We start from the raw sequence: 23,184 nt of genomic DNA, 5'->3' as shown, positions 1-23,184 counted from the left end.
TAAATTAAAATGCACCAACAGAGTGTAATTAGTGAGGAGATAAATAGTGACTTCTAGAGTGAATGTAGGTTTAGTCAGAGTAACAAATCAGTCCATGTCTCTGTCAGAACTCCTTAATGCAAATGAGCTCATGAGGGTTTTAAAAATAAATCCTTTTCAATAAAAAAATATGAGGTAAAATTAGACTTTGCTTTTTCAAGAATCCACAGCCTGTACGGTAGCAGCTGGCTGAGTTGGTGGAGTGAGAGTGAGAAAACCGTTGCTCAGTGGGCAGTAGCCTGTAATGTGTGGGATGAATTGCATACTTCTCACTAAGATATGGTCTCGTGACTCAGCTGCTGGAGACAATTATGTGGTTTGGACTTAAGACTTCTCCAACCGTTTCCCCGTGCTTCAGGTCACATCTGTGGACTGCGGCTGCTGATAATATGGAATGACTTGTTAAGTTTTGAAGATGAATTACATCTCCACGTGATGTCTAATGTTAGTCACACAATGGCACACGAGGGGTCCTTTTTTCACAGCAATGTGTCCCAGAGCTCTTGAATCCTGCGTCCTCCATAACAAGTACCGAATGAGACAGAGTGCATTGTCTTCTTTCTTGGATCCCCTTTTCTCAGAATTCCCTTTTAATTTGCATGAGGGACCTCCCTTTGCTTTTCAAAGCAACAAAGAGCTCTATCAGGCATACAGCAGTCGTTTGGCAGACCTCTCTCATCCTCTCAACACAGCCTCCATGTTTTGTTAAATTCACTCAACGTTTTAAACTAAAAAACTAGGATATAGTAATTCTGAATGCCTATTATTTCCCTTTCCGATGCATCTGTCTCCTTCTTCCTCACATAATACAAACCCATTAGAGGCCTTAACGCAACACAATAGTTCATAAATATTGATTTTTATGGTAAGCAGTTGTCCCATTAAGACGGTGAAAATAAAACGTGGGTACATCAATTTAGATCCTATTTGCACAATTCTGGTTTACTAGTTTGTAAGGCTCTACCTGACAGTATTTACAGTGCTGTTGTGTTTTAAGCAGGTTGGTGCCTTTGATGCCTCCGCTGCAGTGAGTGGTAACGCCAACCCCTCACTTCCATAGCTAAGCCTTGTTCTCAGCCAGTGCCAGCCTCCAATATCTGAGCTCATCCCACCCGCTCTGCAGGATCTAGCGCCAGCCCCGCCATGCACTGCACTCGATGGTGGGTGGCATCACATGGCCCTTCAGCCTGCCTTCTGGGGCTTGGCATGGAGGAAGAGGGACGTACACACACACACACACACACTCATACACACACAGGCCTCTGTGTGATTAAGACCACTACTGCCACTGCTGACCACATCTCTCCCTCTTTTTTCTGAGGATGAATTCCACTGAGTCTCAAAGTCAGCGATGCCCACACACCTCAGTGGAGCATAGACCCTTTCCAGCCCACAAAGCCTCCCACGCTTTAGACTTTGAGTGTTTCTAGGTTGGGAGCACCAATCAGCAGCGGGTAACACCACCCACCCACCCCCTCATCCTCATCTTCCATCTCTCTCACACGATGTACTGTGCTTTCCCCTTAGACAATGCATTAGAAATATCTCATGGTTAAGGTTCTCACCGCACTGTAAATCACTGAGTTTATTCAGCATGCAGGATTTTACCTGGAGACTGGGTGCTCGGGAGTTGATAATCCAAAGAAAAGATGTGACAGAAGAGATAAATCAGTCAAACTGAAACCACCTCCGCCCCCACATCCTGTTTGCAGGGTGATACTAGCCGAGATGTGTTGTCACTGCTCATATAACTGTGTGTACTTTGCCTCGCTACTGCAGCAATATAACTCACTACAAAAGAGAAAATGTGTCATCCTGAGAATAAACACGTGATTGAAAGACGTGCAACCCAGAGAATGCCTCACCCACACAACCACCAAAACCTGAGATCTTTCTTGTAATACAGCAAGATTCGTGTGAATTATCTCAGTCAGTGGTCTCAGGGACCAGAGGCTCCACTTTCACATGGAGGAAAGATACAGGATTCCTATCTTTTTAAAGCCCAATTTTCCTTGACAACAGCACCCTGCCAACATTCAGAGCTTAAGACAATCAAAATAATTGGGTTAAATATAAACACATGAAAACGAACTGTGCAGAAGTCCCTTGTGTTGCCACACAAATATGAAAAACAAGCTCTGGGAACATGCCGGCTGTGATGGCACACCAACTTGTATGGTGGTGCCAGGGGTGGCAGCTTGTCTGTTTGTGTAGCGTGGTGTGCTGGTCGCTATAACCTGCCTGGAGACAGGAGGTGTACAGATTGAGCAGGGAGAACACCAGGCTCCTCATCAAAAATTTTAATGGCTTCTTTTTTTCTCTTCCTTCCTGTTTCGTTCCACATCGCATGATTCATCATGGAGTAGGAGAGGACACGCCTGCGGTCTCTGCATGGTGTTGGTGGGCCCACTTGGCTCAAGGGAGGGATAAATGCATGTTGGTGGTGTTTTTGCAGAACAGCACATGCAGATGGAGTGAGAAACTGCTTTTTGTGTGTCACATGGGTTTAAAAGTGCACTTTGCTCAGTGGGAAGCTACAATTGGTAGTGAATCATCCATTCCTCTGAATTTGCAAGTGCACTGGGTATATACAGGAAACATCTCACAATTTATCAGTCTATCTGGCCTGAAATACAATAGGGAAGGAAGGAGTCCCCAGCATTTGGTGCCCCGCCCATTGTTGATACCCCAGCAGTTACTGTAAATATTTGCATGGGTGAAATGAGGGAACAAGGTGTACTTCCTGTTGCAAGAATAATACTGAAGCACGTGGCACACTTGTGAGGAAAGGCTGTCTAACTGAGAAATATCACCCCACCCATTTATATAGTTCTCTGCTGTAACTCTGCTGTTATGTTTAGAATACTTTTGATCATAAACAAGGAACTTCCTTATGTGTGGAATGAAACAAATCTGACATTGAATAAAACCACTCTTTCTCTTAAAATTGAATTGTTAAATTTATATGCATGAAACACACGCTTCACTTGGTATGACTGTTAGCTCATGTTGGCTAATGTTAGCTTATGCAACAGACATAACTGAGTCAGTTCTCTGACTTAAAGGAATACTTAGACAATTGGGATCCCCTTTCTTGCTGAGAATTAGATGGGAACATTGAAACCACCCTCATATTTGAGTGGTAAATATAAGATTAAGGCTACAGCTGGTTAATTTACATTAAGGCTGGAAACGAGGGGAAACAGCTAGCATGGCTCAGTCCAAAGCTAACAAAATTCAGTAAAATCAGTACGTCTGAAGTTCATCAATTATTATTTTATATCTCATGTATCTAATTCCTACAAAATGCTTAAATTACTCTTCTTATGCTACTAGCCTGTCTTAGCGTTTATCATTATCCAAAAAGTTACTTTGGTTAAAAAGTTACACTACTGTCACAAAACAAAACAACATTTTAGCTGCTTATTTTATGAATTTATTTCCAAATGTAAACTTCACTATATCATGCATACAAGTTATGACAACATACATTATTCAACAATCTGTTATTTTTCATATTTGCATAGGACATGGTCACAATATATCGTCTAACATGTAGAAAATAATGCCATAAAAAGGTACAGCAGAGCAGCTAAGACCAGCACATTAGATGTGTGTAGAATCCGAGTAACTGTACAACTGTAATACTTGAATGTAGTGATTTTGGTTTGCTGAGAGAGAAAAAAAAAAAATGACACCTGAAGGTTAGAGTGAGGTCATAAGAAAATGTACTGGCCATAGCTGAGTCGAGAGTTATTTACAGATTAGATTATACTGGTGCTGAAAGGAGAAGCAGCACCATGGAGTCACTACAACAGGCAACTGATGGTGATGGGCAGAGGACAAACACACAGAGGTATCAAGAGAGCAACATTACACTGAGGAGGTACACTGAGGACAAACAGGTACAGGAAACAGAACCAAAAGGCTGGTGAGTGGCTCTCTTTTTGTTATTAAAGGGAGGTCATTCACAGCACTGTGTGCTGCATAACCTGGAACAGACTAATCCTTTCAGGGCAAAAATATCCAAAGCTTGAGCAAAGTCTTTTTTTGTCAGCGTGCATTTCTTCAGTGAAGAGCAAATGACGCACAGTGTCAGTTTGGGCAGTCAAGCGAGACCACATGGTCAGTGAAGGGTACAGACAGATGTGGTCTACTCCACTGCATGGTCCTACTCACGCAGTCTCTTTTGTTTCTCGTCTTTTACTCAGTGAGAATTAGTTTGCTCGTAAGATTTATAGTTTTTGTTCATTCAAGTGATTTTCAAAAAGAAAGAAAAAAGAAACCTGCTTAATTGAGATGTAGAAAAAGGTCCATATCAAGCACAACATCCATTGATCAGCACTTACAGCATATAAAGTTGAACCCAAAGGTCCAAACTGGGTTGGGTTCAAAGTTACTGCCACATTCATCTTTCCCTTCATAGCCTTTGGTAACAACTTGTAACTGTGGAGCTTTTGATGAGCTGCGAGAACTCAAATCTCCTTCTCATTCTGAAGAACCACTCTCTCCTATCATGGCTGCCTCTTAAAACATCACTCCCCGAGCCTCAGGGCTTTGACACGAGGGAGGACATACTCTGTACGTCCTAGTCTTTTAAATATTACATATTATAATACTTAACTAAAATATTGCATGTATGTTGTTCATTCAAATTGGCTTAGCTTAAAGATCCTGCAGAGTAGAAAGGAGAGGTTAAACCTGGGAAACGTTGACAATGAGAAACGTACCTTGTGGACAACTCACAATGTTTAAAACCTCACAGTCAAGACAGACTTCGATTCATAACCTACAAAAATGCATCGGTCCATGAAAGCAGCACATTTATAGCAAATGCAATTTTCAATCCTTTGGAATGGTTGGGCTTTCATCATCATTAAGATTGTTTATGTCAAAATACCTGCAATAAGCCATTATACATTGCTAAAATATTGTACAGCAAAAAAAAAGAAGTAAAAATTAAATAACAAGAACCAAAATGAAAACAAAGCTACACAATCAAAATGTTTACATAAAGCAGAAAATAATTATTTAACTTAGAGCACTTGCATATCAAATACACAGAGTTGCTTCTTTAAATCCTGTACATTACATAAAAACATGTCACACTTATATAAAACTGTACAAGTTTGTTAAATGTCCGATAGTAGCTAGATTTTTTTACCCTCAACTTTTGTATCTTTATGAAGTTACCATTATAGTTTTGGCACACAATTGCATCAATCATGCTTGTACACTGAGACCAGTCATGAAGATGAGACGATCTGATCAGCGATATATTCATGTAATTTATATGATTTTTAAAAATAAGATTCATGTTAGTTCTTTACATACTAGGCAACAACCAATTCACTTTAATATCATTTTACAATTAGCAGAAAAAAATAATAACTGGTACACAGTTAGCATCTTGTAGAAACCTTGTATTTCCATTTTGTCATTGTTTTAAGTCCTTTTTTTGTTTGACAAATGTCAAACGCTGTAATGTTACGGGGATTACAATCATAAAGTTGGATTAAAAAATGCTGAAGTGGAGTTTCTAAGTAATTTACAGCTGACAACATCCCTCATATAAACCATTTTTAACTAAGATAAATATATGGAGCTCAGTAGAGGAGGGGTGTTTTAAATATCTGTTTAACATAAAATAATAAAAATAAGGTTTTATTATTTCCTGGAAAGATTACATTTTGAATCTACAAGGATGTGCAAGACCCTGACAACATCGGATGATTATATAAAATTTAGCCCAGTGTTTTTTGTTTTTTTGTTTTGTTTTACAGAAAAAAGTTTCCTTTTTTCTTTCTATTTTCTTTTCTCTCTTCCTTTCATCATTCAAGTAGGGACAAATAAAACCACCAATTATTTGTGCTACTCATCAAGCAAACGTAAGCTACATGATGGATGTTTTGAAAAGATATGAAGGTACAACAAAAGTCAAATATTTCAAGAGGTATGATTTTTGAAAAATATACAAGCATTTTATGTGAGACAAAAAAAACAATAATAAAACTCATGACTACATCGCTAACTCACAATGCTGTGGTCTCTATTCTTATGGAAAAAATGATCTAAATAATAAAGGAAAAGAAGTCACTCCATCTGAAACTGTCGAACAGAGAGGTCAGGACGTTCATCACCCCAAACAATCCTTTCGTTTTTTGACTGAGGAATTTTTGGATAACAGGCTAAATGGAATAACCTGCATCCTGACATCAACGGAGTATTAATTGTTTCTGATAAAAGGGGTAAACCCCATTTTACAGGGATAAATGTATTATTTTTAACAAAATACGGTGCTTTTAAACAGCCTGACAAAACCAGTCAACCTTATGCTGTGATATATACGAAAGAGATGCTGAAATGACCTGAAGACAATGGAAAATCTAGAAAAAAAACAGAATAAATCAAACAGACTATACACCTTTCTCCAGAGAGGTTAATAATTATTTGACAACAAAAGCAAGTACAGTAAAAATGGACATGTACAAAACTGTGTTCAATGGCCTTTTGTGTTGAATTATTCAAGTAGATTTGGTACAGTGAGAAAAAAAAGTTATGGGACACTCATGCCTGTGGAGGCCTATATTTCACTGGTGCAGTCTGGATGGATGGATAGACTGGGATGTTTACACTGTCACAGTCAGTTTATGTTCAGATGGTAGGAGCTTCCTGCCTACTGTAAGTCCACTGACACTAAAGGGTCAAAGGTGTTTAAAGGGGCGTTTCACTGAATAGAGCGCCAGAGTGCCCAGTGCTTACTAAGGCACATAGCAGGACTGTAGGATGTTATGAAGACATAATAGGCAGGAGCTGGGCCCCGCGAGGAGGTGTTCCTGTGTTTCCAGTGTGGTGGGACACTGACCAGCAGTGAGCACCAAGCACCCAGGAACACTGGGGTGGGGGGGGAGGCTGGCAGACATTTCTGTGCAGCAACTGATGTTACAACAAAATCCACAAACTGTCCCATATCTGCTTTGCGGATGTCGACCCTGAGGTAAATGTAAAGATTATGGATTAAGAAAGTGATTCATGAAACCTGCTTGAGGGTGAGCTACTGAGAAATATTTTTTTGCAAGAGAAAGTTACACTACAAACCAAGTCAGAAATTTACTATAACAAAAGAAAAAGAGTCATGGATAGATACCACAAAAAGCTGCTCAACAGCCATTTGAAGAGTTTGTTTGTGAAAATCAAAGTTTTTTTTCCAGAAATGGTAAATGTAAAACCCTCTCAGTGCTTCTTTCACAAAGAGCTGCTGATCAGTGGCATTCAAAGTGTCATCTTCCAGCCTGGAAACTATTTTAACATCTTACAGAGGGTTGTTGTTGTTTTTTAAAACATGTGGTGTTTTGAGGAAACTACTGCATTTGATCCAAATAAGTGATGTTTTCTTTTCTGGAGGATGTGACAGAGCTGATTCTTCACAGCTTTAAAGAGAGATGGCTGCTGTGGAGAACGAGGGACAAGGCCGTCCATTCATGAACTTACACCTGCCAGATCGCCTCAAAAAACCCTCTACGCTTCCAAGGCGCAGTTGTTAACATGCATATAGTGTGAAGCACGGGACTGCAGGGCAAGAGTCGCTGGTAGGATGAAGCTAGCACATGCAATTCATGACGACAACAGTCTGGAGGGGTCTGACAGGACCAAATACATGGATGCAATCATTTCCGGCCATAGTGCTGAAGCATTAAGAGAAAATGTAGGCATAACACAGACTGGCTGGGCTGCAGCAGTTTGGATAGTGGTGCCCGCTTCCATGGAAGGTTTACTGTGCCTTTTGCCTGACTTATTGAGGCATGTCTGTCTAGAAACACAAATCAGCTTTCTCACGGGGCATCTGAGCTTCACAGGGAGGACGACGTGAGGCTGGAGAGCACTGCACTTTGCTGATATGTTCGTTTTGGTTCAAATGTTTTTACAACAGTTTAAAAGCCCCCCCTGTTGCAAGAGAGAGAAGTTTGAAAGCAGCTGTTTTAGAGCTCTGGTTTATCACTATGAATTCGGAGCGACATTTTCCTTGGCATTGTGAAATTTGACTCTCTAGCAGTAGTAAAGGATTTCTCCCTGTGCTTAGGATGGAGCTTGGTACGTCCCACCCACACTGCTAGCTTTGTCTAGGTAGTACTGTTGTTCATACACTTATCTTATCCTACAGGTTGGACAATCACGCGAATTACAGCTATTTTTCTGCTCACTGCTTCAACAGTTGGAGGGAGGAAGAAGGAGGGAGGAGGAGATGGGGGTGTCTGGGACTGGGTGTCTCCTCCTCTGTGCTGCTCAGCTCATGATAAACCTCTCCTCTTTTATCCGGGCTTGCCCTCTCTTGCCTGTCTATTGTAGATAGCTGCTTTGTGCGCTCTGTTCTCCGCCATGTCGCAGCCAAGCCCAGCTCAGCTCTGCCCAACACTCTGGCCTACATTTGAACCCCCTTATGCAATTTGGCAGAGTTGGAGCTTCACCAATTTCTGACAGGGCAGGTAGAGCCAGATGGGCGAGGGAGCACTCCTCAGGAATGGCATGTTAGCACTCCTGCTGCGGGCTGTGAATAGCTTCTTGTGGGATGCAGCTGTTTCCTCAAGGGAGGCCACAAAAGGCAGAGAGCAAGCTGTCTGGTTCTACCTGTGGTACTGCCAACCACCAGCCCCAGGCCTCAGTTAAGGGCAGTTTACAAGACTGAATGGAAGGCTTTCATTCACTCTTGTCTTTGGTACTTTTTCCTATGTGCTTCAGAGAGAGTTGTTTCAACTAAAGTCCCTTTGTGTCCATTTTGTGTGAAATACTGGCTGATGATATAGTACTTTTAAAAAAAAAAAAAGCACGAACAGCTGCTTTGAAACTTAACTGTCTATATTAAAAGTCTTTAAAGTTTCTCCAACTGAGTAACTGTTGACCCAATATAACCCTGATCCTCCCAACATGCAGATATACATATTTAACCCAGTGTAATGGCAACTAAATGTCGACGTTGCAATGGAGGAACAGATGTGTTTTGTTTACTGAGGTGAAGGTTTGGGGATCGTCTTGTTAACACACAGCAATTGCATTACATGTGAACCCCACCCAGAGCATGAAGACATGAGTTCTGTGTACTATTGACCGTATGACCGTAGGGCTAGTTTCCACGAAACGTGAAAACTAACACACAAATAAAAACAAAGAGTGCAAAATTGTGTTGAGTGTAAGGCTGCTATATATGTACTGTATGATTCTCTTCACCATATTCATTCTTTCAAGCTAACAAGGCCATCCCTGAGAAGGGCATAAAATTCAACCCCTGTTGAATTTCAGAGTAAAGTGATGAGTATATTGTGCAGTCAATGTGAGTACTTTGAAGTACTGTGGTATTACAGAAATAGCAACTGTCTTCAATCCTGAGGTGTGTGTGTACCCCTTCTCCTCACCCATTCAAAAAGAAATCAAAGAAAACCCCATTTTGATAAGACTTGTCAGGGTGTCTGTTTTCTTTTCTTCCAAACCTTGTTTAGCTGACTGAGAACATACATTGGACAACTAGCCATGATCAGAAGCTAAAAAAATACAGACATATGGTACAGAATGTAAATATTGCCATCTGTGAAAGGCATTACCTTCTTTTAGGATCACACAAGTAATTGCACTACAATAAGCAGTTATGTACAGTATGGTACACCACAGCAAGCGCAGGAATAGCAATGGGGGGTTGCTGACAACTGTGCAACACGTAAGTGTTAGGAGAAAAACGCAGGCCTCGCAGGTCAGAGGCAGAAAGTGCGACTGGGTTTCAGTTTAAGGCGAGTTGGCTGGGCTGAGGGCGGGGCTGAGGGCGGGGCTAAGGGTGGGGCTGGAGGCATCCGAGCGGCTGTAGTCGCTGAGGGAGCTGGGACGCGTGGTGCCGCCGCTGCCGCCACCATGGGGCCTCTTCAGCATGCCGGGTTGGAAATCTGAGTGGCGCCGGGCGTGCTTCATGAGGTGGTCGCTGCGCATGAAGCGCTTGTCACAAAGCGGGCACCCGAACTTCTTCTCCCCTGTGTGGGTGCGGTAGTGGCGGGCCAGCTCATCTGAGCGGGCGAACTTCTTACTGCAGTCGGGCCAAGTACACGGGAAAGGCCGTTCTCCTGTAACAGACAGAGGTAAGAAGTTACTTCAGTGATGAATCACACAAGAAGATAGCAACGTGGCATTTAGAACAACAACCCCTTTATTTTAGCAAATTTTGTTTTAAGCATTTAGCCTGCTTAGTTCTGATCATTTTCCACACCTTCTTGCACCCTTTCCCCCCCATGTTCTGTGTTTTTTGGCCCCTGTACAGTTGACATTTTTCAAGTACACCACACACTTTAGTCACATTCCGTGCAGTCAGCATTTTAAACTTAAGTTTATTTCTGTAAAACCTGAGGTGAGGTGGCTACTGTGAGGTACACAGTGAACCGGTCTCCTGTTATTTTATATTTTATTATTGTTCAGTGGTCTTGCAATGCAGACTTTTCAACTCCATCTACGCTTTGATATGCAACAGTGACATTGTAACATTGACAGAAATAAAAATGATGTGCACTTAAATTAGTTACTTATCTCAAACTAACAATAAGTCTTAGCAAGTTGACCTTAACACAATACTGCAATAAATGAGAGCCAATGGCTGATGGAAAGTTAGAATAAAACTACAAAATAGAGCAACTGAATACTTGCTGGAGGGAATGGCAAGAATGTAAAGATTGTGTGATTTGTTTTTGAGTGGCCAAAACATGCGAAATATACGCTTAAGCGCTTTAGGTTGCAGGACCGGCTCCAATGACAGAAACTTATATACAATAAACCAAGTATTGATAGTGTCAGTGAGTGTAAAATGAAACAAATGAAACTCAGTGATGCAGCCTGGTGCTCACCATGATCCAAATTGCTCATCATAGTGAGAGTAGTGACTCACCATGAAGCGTTTACATGTTAACACGTCAAGAAGAACGCTGTGCACAGCTAACAGACAGATTTCAAGCCTGCTGAACAAGACTGTGTTGTTTTCTGTGCATAGTAGACTGTGTCATCAAGGGAAAATGATCACAAGGTCATTGCTAGGTCTGATAGGATAGTAAATGGAACGATATCAAAACCACCCAAGAGATCTTCAAAGATGTGGGACTGTGGGTAAATCACCTAAAAATTGGAACTCTGCTGGGTGAGCTGACGCAGTTTAATTATCTAAGCTCCAGATGCTAATCACACTCACAATGGTTACCCAGCCCATTTTCTAACATGCAACTATCTGTGACTCGGCACATGGGAAATTACACCCTTCCCCCCTCCATCAGGCAATAAAAGTGGGCTTTGACACAAATCTACTTAAAGCCAGATGGTACTATATATCTTGTGGTTTCCTTCCATTCTGATGTGGAAACAGTGTGCATGGAGCCTGAACGCAGCACTCTGCATCCACTGGCCGTCAAGAATAACACTGTATTCCATTTAGTTCCATTTCACTGAGTTTCTGCCTGACAATAGCAACATCCAGCATTCTAATTTTACCGGCGTGACCTTGCAGTACTATAGCGAAGGGTGGCAGGTTGCACTCTTTTGATGTTATGGTACTTTCCTGAGAATAAGGATAAGTCAATCATCACGTGCGTGCACATGCTGGGGATTTGAGGTATGAAAAGGAATAGGTGTTAAGATGTGTTAATGTTTATAGGACGCATAAGAGCCGGGCTGCCAAACGCTTCCTTTGTTCTGTGGTTTTCCTCAGGGCCACAGTGGAAACAGCGCTGTTCAACATCAAACAGTCATATGCTACCTGATGCCTATGAGTCTCAAAAACAAGAACTCAGTGCACTACTAGTCTCGCCCCCCCCCCCCCCCCCAATCTGCATGGTTACAATACATGCAGACAGACAGAGCAAGTCTAGACAGCCTGGTCTGTGTTCCTGCCTCCGACGCTTCACCTCAGCTCCAGACAAACTCAGTTGGCCCTGCCCAGTACAGTTCCTGAGGGCTCAGTGTGTGTGAACTTTGAAACTGATAAAAAAAAAAAACATTTGCATATACACACACTGCACACAGCCTTGTCTGATTTTCCCCGAAAACCTCTACACTGTTCTCCTTCTGCGGAGTTAACACACAAAGAACCAATCCATCTGCTCTGCATTAGTTACAATTCATAAAAACAAGGAGGCGATGGTTGTTTGACCCTATTTACACATCCTGGATTAAACCCTAAAGAAAAGGAGGCAGTTTAACTTCTGAGACACTAATCTCATTGAAGAGACTCATGATAGTCTGATTTCATACCTTATTAGCAAGAGAAGCAGCCTGTGCTGCCACCTGGCACTGCAAAATTAGTTATTGGCTAAAAAGTAAAGCTTAGCTCTGCGGGCTGCTTAAGGCTCAATAACCAGTGTAACGGATCCAACTACATTAATATTTAACCAGACACCAGAGAGCTAGGCTGAGATATCCAGTCTTACTGCCCTGATACAGTAATATAGTTATAGTGAAAGCATCAGGTATCGAGAAGCAATTTACAGAGGCGCGTCAAATTATTTAGAGCTCAGTGAATACTTAGAAAATGCAGAATTAAAAGATACACCGCCCATTTGCACCTCCCGCTAACTTGCTTTTGGCATTTAGGTCAACAATATGAATATGTATTAAAAATCCTGCTGCTTTAATGTCAGCCTTGAAAGGTTGAAAACATAAATTTAAAAAAACATGCAATGCCCTAATTCATTGTGCTTCTTTCATAACGTGAGGATTGAGATTCCCATGAGGGCAGTAAAAAATGATTTTAGGGTAACAATGAGGAGCTTTAGGGAAAAAAAATACTGTGGTGGAGTGGAAATACAGATAGGGGTTATTACCCTCTGTGGTAGGAGGATGTCTCTCGCCAAGATATTCGAATACACTGCAGATATTACTCAGCATCTCTGTTGAAAGAAGAATGCTGCAAGCTGCCCCCCTTTACCCTGCTCTAACTCCCATCTAGTTCCAGTGTTGTCACAGCAGGGCGCCGTGGCGATCGAGACGCCAGGCCCCACCGATTGGTTAACCCATCTCTGGCAGCGTCCACATCCAGGGTGTGGTTTGTGTTTCTCAGAATGTGTCAGTTGCAGAGGGGGGGGGCTTTTTCCCCTAACGAACACAGTGACCCAGTTACCCGTAAAGTGAGTTACATCATGCACGCCAACTGTATCTCTACTAAGCACTAGTGTCCCCCCTCCAAGGATTATGTCACAGGCACTCTTGTTATATAACTGTTCTCTCCGAGGCCATTGGGTCAGTAAATAAACAGCTCATCTCTGCTCCTCTCCCGTCCTTCTCTCATTCATATTTTAGAATCTTTGGCTTCTGGGTTTTCCGCAGAAATGGTTAAGAGAAATGTAATCCGAGTTGTCTCCATGTTGTAAGGGATGCTGTCTGCAAAGGCGAGATCAAATCTCTTTTTGACGTGAGCAGCGGTGCAGGAACTGAACTCGGTCACCTGCTCCAACAAACAGCTACCAGCATTTCAAACAAGAGCAGATAAGATTCCTGGTGTGTCCTCAGGCTTGGGCCAAACTCACACAGTGTACTTTCACGTGAGCCTGCCGTAAGAGAGCTAGAGTAAATAGCTCTGCAGGGTGAGGAGGGGAAAAAAATACAGTTCCTGTGGATACATAAGAGATCACCTTGAAGTTGACTTTGCTCTGCCTGCACGGTGAGAACCAGAGCAGGAAATATCTTTTACAGAGCTCAGAACAAAAACAAGGGCCGCACTAAAACCTGCATTGACTTTTGCAAGCAAACAGCTCGAGCAGGGAAAGTTAAACTGGAGTCAGACTTTAGATCACAACTCATTAGAGTTGGAGCTACCTCACTTCAGTGCAAGCTTAGTGGCACAGGCAGCTTGGCAGCATGAAATGAGAGGGACACCACTAACTCCAGAGGTAGGGCTCAGCACAGTCCTGTAATTTGGTTGCATGTTTACAACAGACTATGACCTGTAACCAACCAGGAGCCAGCAGACAACCATCCATGGGATTTTGGGTAATACTAAAATGACTGCCTCCCTCATCAGCAAAAACCACTGGAGCAGACAGGGTTATCCCAACTGAGCCCAGCCTCTCCCTCTACACTGTTACACGCCAAAATGATCTGAAAAGTAACATGTGTGTGCAGAACAATGAATACACATTATGGCTTTTACAGCTTCTATTTTCATTGCTCGTGCAGCAGGATATGCAGGCTTCGCTTGTGCAAAAAACAACAAAGGCTTCAAAGTTCTGTGGTCTGTAGAGGTAAAAAAAAAAAAAAAGACACTACTTGATTTGAAACATATCTGACCTCATAACTGTTTAAATGGCTCCTTGTCTACGAGAAATTAACTCAGTTGGAAAGGAGTCAAATTGCAAAGAAAATCACTCAATCAAAACACGTTTTCTCAGAAGCTCCATTCAGAGTCAAGAATACGCAGTTACTGCAGGAGAAATAAATGAGCCTCTGGTGGGTCAGGTGCTTGTGATGAGGACCATCTCAAGGTGGAAAAAAAGCTCAGAAAACAGGAAGGATTTTAACTTTTATCATCTTTTGTCTTTATTGAGAGGGACCTTGCTTGTCGTTGAATAGCATGCCGCCCCTTGTGGGCCTATGGCTGTTAGGGTTGTGAACAATAGCAACAGCCTCGATCCCAGCAGGAGAAGCGATCCTGTAATGCATTTCATCAGAAAGGCTATGCTTACTAACCGTAACTCACTCCCCTTGGTCTGCACTGCACAGGGCTATTGACATTCACCCGGAGACACGCAGCTGGGTCGAGTGTGACCGTCTGATTCCTGCACACACTTAACCATACATTACTTCATCCCCTTAACTCTTTAAGGGAAAGGTAGTGGTAGCCCGCCTGCATTGACCAGCTCATCACATTCGCCTCAATTAGTTAGAGTGGGCACTCTCTTTCGGCCTTGAGTGCATGCTAAAACAACCTGCAGCCTTGATGTGTTACAGGCATTCTCCTTATATTTTAAACCCTGGTTAACTGAGGACATGCACACAGCTGCAGCCGTTAATGGGTGTTTACAGTTGGTCCACAGAAGCAAGTGGGTGTAGGGATGCCCCATCATCCGGGACTCTCACTCACACAGCACAATGCCAGCTCATTCTACAGATGGAGTGTGACACTATAGCTCAAACGTGACAGACATACGTACTAACCGGCACCAAACAAAGAGCCATAGCCCTGCCAGATCGCAAGAGGCCTCACAACACTGCGATATGAGGAGATACAGGCTGGAGATAGTGCCAGCTATCCAATGTCATACCTGACACTCTGGCAGTAGGTGGGAGATAGATATTTCCATGTCTGACAGAGAAAATGCTCATGCCCTCCTTCCCCCAAGACTCCACATAATACTCCTGATCTCGTGAGAAGGGCCACACCCTTGTGTCGTGGTCGTCCACAGTCTGATTAATCACGCAGAGAAGGGGGACACACCTTACATTCATAGGGCACATAACGGCCCAACTAAAGAAAAGACACTCCCTCTGACATTAGCTCCACAGCCATTCCTCATCCAGATGAGCTGAACACAACACAGAGGATACAGTCTAGCTCTCAGATGGGACCCCGTGAGTGCCGGGCTGACAGGGGTGTTCTCTGCTGCAGAGGTCACAGCCCTTCCAAACATTAATCAGATTAGCTGCAGATGCAGCTGAATAAATGACCTACATCAATGGAGGGCATTGACAGTGAATATCCCGGTATCTTACCCCACCCCCACCCTGCCGCACTGTATATTCTCTGTCTTTGTACTGCAGATCCCTCCCTTGCATGCGAGATGTGGTTGGCGGTTTGTGAACAGGAGAGGTAAAAAGAATGCACAGTGTTCCACAGGTCTGTATCCCTCTCTTCCTGCCTCTTGTAATCAACACCACGCCACAGCCGTGGCCGGGGCTCAGCCTCACAACACAACACGCTTCAGCACCTATTTTTCTTTGCAGGCTGGAGAAGGATGGGAGGGGCTGGTGGGGGGAATAGACAGTGCAGCTTTTATAGAAACTACTCCAGAGCTAACTAAAGAATACATGAGCCCTGTGGGCCACTGAAGGCAACAAAGCCAGGGAACTGCCTGGCAAAGGCCCGTCAGTATTGGGAGTATCCACCGTGCACGCTTCGCTGTTTAATCAGTTATATTAGATTTACATTCCAACATTAGTGAGAAACTATCCCACTGTGAGCTTTACTGTGTCCATATAGGATAGCACATGGACAGCATGTGCACCAGCACAAGCCTCAAGGATGTCTTTCATGGAGCAGGAATGCTGCACCAAAGGATTAGAGAAGGCAATATGGCGACTCCAGTTTGGTTTTTTTACATCCCAAGGATAAAGTAGATTTAACTAATACCTTGTTTCCATTGGACGCATACTGTACAGCTTCACGTTGCCCTCAGGGGCCAACCAGATTTAAATCACAAGTAAAACGTCTTATCTTACAGCAGAAGAAAATGCATCACTAAATCGATAACAACACTACGAGTCTACAATAGCAGCTCTGTGGGGATGTACTTAGGCTCAATAGTGCATTGAGCTAAATGCTAATGTCATGCTCAGAATGACAATGACAAAAATGCTTACCACACTTACCACCTTAGTAGAGCGTGTTAGCATGCTATCATTTGCTAATTACCACAAAAGAAAAAGTACAATTGAGGTTGAAGAGAATGTTGTTGGTTTTGCAGGTATATGGTCTTAACCCAAAGTGCTGGACAAATTACAATATTGACCTCAACCAAAAATGTCAACATCATAGTGGCATAATAGGAAAAGTAGGGGAATCCCCAAAGTCACTAGGATTCATCATCCAGGAACCATGTATGCCTGTTCCCAGTTTTGGAGACAATGCACCTATTCAGTGTTAGACCAGTGAAAACTGACCTGCTAGTTGGTCAAGAAGAAAAATCAGGGGATCACCAAAGTCAGTCAGGTTCATCATCTGAGGATAATGAACGTATGTACAAAAATCCATGGCAATCCATCAAATAGTTGTTAAGATATTCCAGTACAGATCACAGTGGTTGGTTGACTGATTTTAAGTCTACAGAATGGGGACAAATGGAAACTGTGAGCATATTCTGACAGAGGGGTCGTCGTTTTATCAGGAGAAATATGGCTCAACTGGGTGGGATGGTGGAAATCCTGCCATGTGGCAGGTAGACAGAATGACCTTTTGTGCCCCAGTAGAGTTTGCACCCATTGCTGTGCCAAGGTCAGGCTCAAGCAAGAGCAGGAAAACCCCATCTCCACCCTGCTACCTCATCACTACCACCAGCCACACAGGAACACTGTGCACTCTGTGTAGCAGTGCAGCCAAATATAAAACCACTGGCAGAGATGTAGTATATATAACCAGACGCTCCATTTCCATGTGGAATTTGGAATAATTTCACATTTTAAAAAGTGCCATTAACCACAGTTATTTGGCTGAAAATAGAAAGCATGAATGAATAACTGGGTCTACATGGCAGTGGAACTTTGCTGCCAGGTGGTGCCACTTATTTTTTTAGGACAGACAGAAGAGGGATTTACTGCCATCTCGTAGTATTAGAGGTACCCCCAGCAGAACACAAAAGAAGTCCAGACAAAACGTCAAACCAACTGTAAAATATGTCATTAGGGCTCTTTGTCTTTGTGAAATATTGACCCTTTTCGTTCCGGTGATTCAAATAGTTTTCGAATAGGTCCATGGACACTGACAAGATGGCCTTTTGTGAGGCCCAGCTGTGGGGGGCACAGAGGGCCCGGTCTGTTCTTTCTGAAGAAGACTTGTAATGAGCTTGTCAAGCGCCATCTCTCCCTTAGAGATGGTCGTCTGCATGACACGACCAGAGCAGAGTAATGAGGCTTCACAGAAAACACCATGTACTTCATGACCACAGGACACCTCTTGGGAAAGTGGGTCTTCGTCATTGGAGTCGGTTATGCTTCTTAAGACAAAGAGTCGACAAAGAATGAATGAAAAGAATCTAGCTGGTGCTGAGGAAAGTCTTCAGAAAGAATCACAAGCAGTTTAATGTATATGACCTTAATTTGTTCAACTTAAAACTGAGTTGATCTGCATTACATGATGGCATTTTCCATACTAGGAGATAAGTGTATATGTCATAGAAAAGCCCCACCCTCACACACCGGGAGACCAGACAAAAGCTGTCTGGTAACCTTAGTGCCCTAAACTGTGGAGATTCCTCGCCATCAAACTCAATGCAGTATAATGAGCGATTTAAATTCAGCATTTTCCCTCAAGTCTGCTGCATCCTGATGACCCTCTTACAATGTGAAAGAACCTTAAATGAACCAACTTACTCCTTAGCGGAGACCCTTAATCGGGGAACTATTAAAGACCCTAAAAATAGATAGTTCCCAGTTGCTCAGGATAATCCACAGGCCTTATTACATTTTTTGAATCGAATGAAAATTATTCACAACAAGTTTTGTGAGCTATACAGTACATTATTTCCTAAAATACATACTGCTGTTGAGTTTGTTTTTGAAATGATGCTTTGAGCACTTTTATTCCCCTCATTATACTGGAGCAGCGGGAAAATCAGAAGAGCAGATAAAGCTGAAACTATCCTCATGGCATAGGTAATTAAGGAATGCTGACCCTTCATTTTTTTTTACATAGTTCACAAAAGATTATAATTTAAACAAACAACTTCCTTAATGGCAAGTTCATAGAATAAACAAAAAATACTTCTTGTATGGCTTGAATTGAAGATGATAAAAGCCTTATGTGTTGTAGACATTGCATAAGAAATACAATGTAGCTCAGGTTTCAGCTCCTCTTAAACTGCCAAATCCCCCACACACACACACACACACAAAAGGCTTTGAGCGCTAAAGGAGTCGGCTGAGGACGCCTTGTCCCTGGCTCTTTGTTTAGAGTCAATAACAGTGTTTCCCCCCCTCAATTAGATAGCGGTGTTTGGCGGGGACTGACTGGGCTGGAATCCATTCTCTCCTGACTCTGCTAGTAGGGGCTGAAGGGAAGCTCGCTGCTAGAGTCTGGCTCTGTGAAAACACTGCAAGGTTGGCTGAGGCAGCCTGGTTGAACTCAGATGACCCACATTCTGGGACTATCCAATCAAATAAGCAGAAAGAGCCCTTATTATTAGAATTTATGGGAAAAAACCCAATCATGAAGCCTGACGCCGGAGCATATCCAAACAGAGAGGCAGGCGAAAGGAAAAGCTTAATTGGCAAAGAGACAAGGGCTGGGCTTATACAGAGAAAGAAAAAATGCTTTAAAAACACATGGACGGGGCTGAAGGGAAGCACAGTGAGCACCGGAGGCTGGCTCTCTGGGAGCGCTGCTGCAAGTTTGGCTGAGATGAGGAATCCAACCTGAGATGACTCACGTTCAGTCACTAACCAATCAAATAAGAAGAAACCTTATCTGAAAATTATAAGATACAGACCAATCACAAAGCCAGACACAGGAGTGAATCCCAAAAGAAAGGAAAGGCTTAAAAGGGAAAGAGACATGGGCAGGGATGATAGACAGGTTATAAAACCGCACTAAAACACACAGTGTAAGAGACACAGGCGTTTTATGCCCTCCATTTAAGTAATGATACTGTATTACGGGCGCCTATTTTTTATCTACATTCATAAACCAAATGAGTGTCTCCTTCCTGTTCTTGACTAACATGTATTATACACCAATGCACCAAGCTTCAGCTGATGAACAAAATGTGGTGTTTTATATTCTTAATAAGAATTTATAAATTGGACTAATCTAGAAGAAAATCTCTCTATAGCAAGCATGTTTTATGGTGTGTACTTGCTTTTTTTTTTTTTAATCACATATGGCTTCCATATGAAATTCTTCCAAAGGATAAAGCATCTGGTCATATAAGGACACAAAACCAGGCAGGGGAGTATATCATGATACAAAGGCAGGTGAAGAAAGAGGAATAGACAACGAGACAATAATGTACCCATGTAAGGATGGGTCACTGACTTTTAATATTGGGACAAATGAGGGGGGGTTCAATGTCAAAAAGTTACCTGATTTGTCATTTGGGCTTTTTTTTGGAATTCAATTTCTATATGACTCAAATATGGGTCAAGTTGTTCACAGGAGGGCGTTTTCTTGTGTGAACCAGAGAGATGTGTTTTGTTTCTGGGCTGTCAGGCTGATGTATGCATGTATGTATGTGTGTTAGTGTGTGTTAGTGTGTGAAATGAATGGGGGCCAGTGGTGGGAAGAAGGGAGTGTGAGCTGCAGTCTACAGAGGGGAAGGAGAGGCTCCTCAGTCGAGGCTCAGCTAGCTGAGTCTGTTGCTGGCCAGATCAGCTGGCAGTCTGTCTAGTGGGGGTGTGGCACATCACAACAAAGGGCTCTGGGCAGACAGGCGACTGCACAGCTCGCATCAACCCCCTCAATCTGAGTCGATCTACATCTCTCACCCCCCTCTCAGTAGCCTATCCTGCGGAATGCAAAGAGCAAATATGGAGGTATGGTCCTTCAGGGAGGTCAAAGGCAGCACATACTGCTGATCTGGAGCCTTCACTCTGCAGAGTACTGGATCGGTGCTGGAAACTTTTTGCATGCCCATTTTTATTGGTTTATTCTGTGATGTGCGCATTGTTGTTGTTTTTGTTTTTTTTCCAAAGTTGGCTTAAATGAATGTGTGCAGAAGAAAACAAACAAACTGGAAACCCGATCAGTGTCATTGTGTACTGCAGGACTGAACATACTGTCCAACGCAGGAAGGAGGGGGGTTGCAAGAGGAAAGCACTGACAAAGCTTAGAGACTAGAGTGGGAGTGGCACTATTTTCTGACTCCCTCCCTCCCTCTCCTGAAATTAAAGGATATTACGCAAAGTTCACACAACTTAAAGGAACAATGCAATTATTCACACATATGCACCAATTCTGTTTTTCTTTTTATTCTAGGCAACCGGTTATTCCCATTGAGGGTGGATCCGTGAATGTTTAGCACATTTACCACACATATGACTGTAAGGAAGCACAGCAGTCATACACAGCTTACTGTAAGAGAAACCACACTTCTTATCAGTATTCTCGGTTGTAATAATCCATTCTCATATAGGCAAGGGGAATACAATAAGTCACAGCAACAAGCAATCCAATGAAACTGACCTGTGTGTGTCCTTAGATGAGCTTTGAGGTGGGATGATTTGCCATAAACTTTTTCACAACCTGAATAGTGGCATTTGTGCTTTTTCTGAGGTGATTCCTGCTCAGTTCGACCTCTCGATCTTTTGCCTCTTTGTTTGAGAGAAGGGTCGGAGATGGTGGTAGGTGTGGCAGAGTTTCCATCATCTAGGAGGCTCGGCATGCTCTCATCCTTTATTTTTGCCTGCTCGGCAACATTATTGGGAGTCTGCTGGTTAAAATCCGCAAGAATCCGAGCCACCACAAAAAGAGAGGAGTTGTCTTTCACCAAAGGTTCTTTCATTTCCTCTCCGTTCTTGGAGGAGGACGGGGTTTCTGGTTTAATCTCCCTATTCCCTTTAGGAGCGTGAACAATTGCACGACTGGACATTGAAACAAGGCACTCTGCTGCAAAGTGATCCATTTTGTCTTTGAAACAGCCTCCTCTGCTCCTAAATGACATTCAAAAAATAGAAAATGATGGCGTGAGAAAAGAAAAACTTGTTCCGTGGTTCCCTTTGTGAGGAGGTGGTGGTGAGGAGGAGGAGGAGGATGAAGAGGAGGAGGAGGAGGTCGTTCTCATCAAGAGAGAACTGACTTTATGATCTTACCCGGCTTTCCAATATTGTCAACATCCTGTGAGAGAAACGCCTCGGACACCAAAAAAAAAAAAAAAAAAAAAAAAAAAAAAAAAAAAAAGCAGACAAACCCCTTCAGAGAGAGAAAAAAGAAACCAGAAGTCTTTGTTTAGTGCAACGTCGCTGGTGACAGGACCTCTGCAAACTTAGATGCGTTCACTCCCATCGTGGCTTCGAACCCTCTCCAGCACAGAGAGCCTGTTCCTGCTGCTGGTATCCACGCTGGAGGCGTGTCGGCCGGCAGCAGCGTCACAGCAGCGGTCGTTCATTGGTGCAACATGTCCCCAAACGCACCGAGCAACACCAGTTACTTGGAAGTTTCACCACAGGTTGCCTCCATGCATTCAGATGATGTATCTCACAGGAGACCTTTAGGGAAGAGTACATGTGTTATTATAAGGGAGGGCATTCTGCAGCAGTGTTATTATTATATTATTATTATATTCCTTTATTGATTTAAATTCAAGTGTTGCAGCAGCTCAACTACACAGACAATAAATACACATACTATACAACTACACAGACAATAAATACACATACTATACAACTACACAGACAATAAATACACATACTATACAACTACACAGACAATAAATACACATACTATACAACTACACAGACAATAAATACACATACTATACAACTACACAATAAATACACATACTATACAACTACACAGACAATAAATACACATACTATACAACTACACAGACACAGACAATAAATACACATACTATACAACTACACAAACAATAAATACACATACTATACAACTACACAGACAATAAATACACATACTATACAACTACACAGACAATAAATACACATACTATACAACTACACAGACAATAAATACACATACTATACAACTACACAGACAATAAATACACATATTATACTATACAACTACACAGACAATAAATACACATACTATACAACTACACAGACACAGACAATAAATACACATACTATACAACTACACAGACAATAAATACACATACTATACAACTACACAATAAATACACATACTATACAACTACACAGACAATAATACACATACTATACAACTACACAGACAATAAATACACATACTATACAACTACACAGACACTAAATACACATACTATACAACTACACAGACAATAAATACACATACTATACAACTACACAGACAATAAATACACATACTATACAACTACACAGACAATAAATACACATACTATACAACTACACAGACAATAAATACACATACTATACAACTACACAGACAATAAATACACATACTATACAACTACACAGACAATAAATACACATACTATACAACTACACAGACAATAAATACACATACTATACAACTACACAGACAATAAATACACA

The 23,184-nt window shown here is 42.3% G+C and overlaps 1 protein-coding gene across 1 annotated transcript; it reads right to left on the bottom strand.

The window, feature by feature from the left end:
- Positions 1 to 3,463: 3,463 nt before the first annotated feature.
- klf13 (Kruppel-like factor 13) lies at positions 3,464 to 21,984 on the bottom strand. Its single transcript, XM_054620093.1, has 2 exons — positions 21,155 to 21,984; positions 3,464 to 10,139 (listed from the first exon to the last, which is right to left on the bottom strand). Exons 1-2 carry the CDS (start codon positions 21,630 to 21,632, stop codon positions 9,811 to 9,813), a joined length of 807 nt encoding a protein of 268 aa, XP_054476068.1. The 5' UTR covers positions 21,633 to 21,984; the 3' UTR covers positions 3,464 to 9,810.
- Positions 21,985 to 23,184: the final 1,200 nt, after the last annotated feature.

Source organism: Anoplopoma fimbria, chromosome 19 (assembly GCF_027596085.1).
Source record: "Anoplopoma fimbria isolate UVic2021 breed Golden Eagle Sablefish chromosome 19, Afim_UVic_2022, whole genome shotgun sequence".
Taxonomy (NCBI): Eukaryota; Metazoa; Chordata; class Actinopteri; order Perciformes; family Anoplopomatidae; genus Anoplopoma; species Anoplopoma fimbria.
Note: the sequence above shows the minus strand (reverse complement) of the source record. Positions and strands in the feature narration are given on the sequence as shown.

What these genes read in the sequence shown, in the direction of transcription:
- klf13 (XM_054620093.1), bottom strand. Translation starts at nt 21,632, where the DNA reads ATGTCATTTAGGAGCAGAGGAGGCTGTTTCAAAGACAAAATGGATCAC. An exon ending in TCATCTAAGGACACACACAG is followed by an intron (nt 10,140 to 21,154) that starts GTCAGTTTCATT and finishes TGTCTGTTACAG; the next exon opens with GAGAACGGCCTTTCCCGTGT.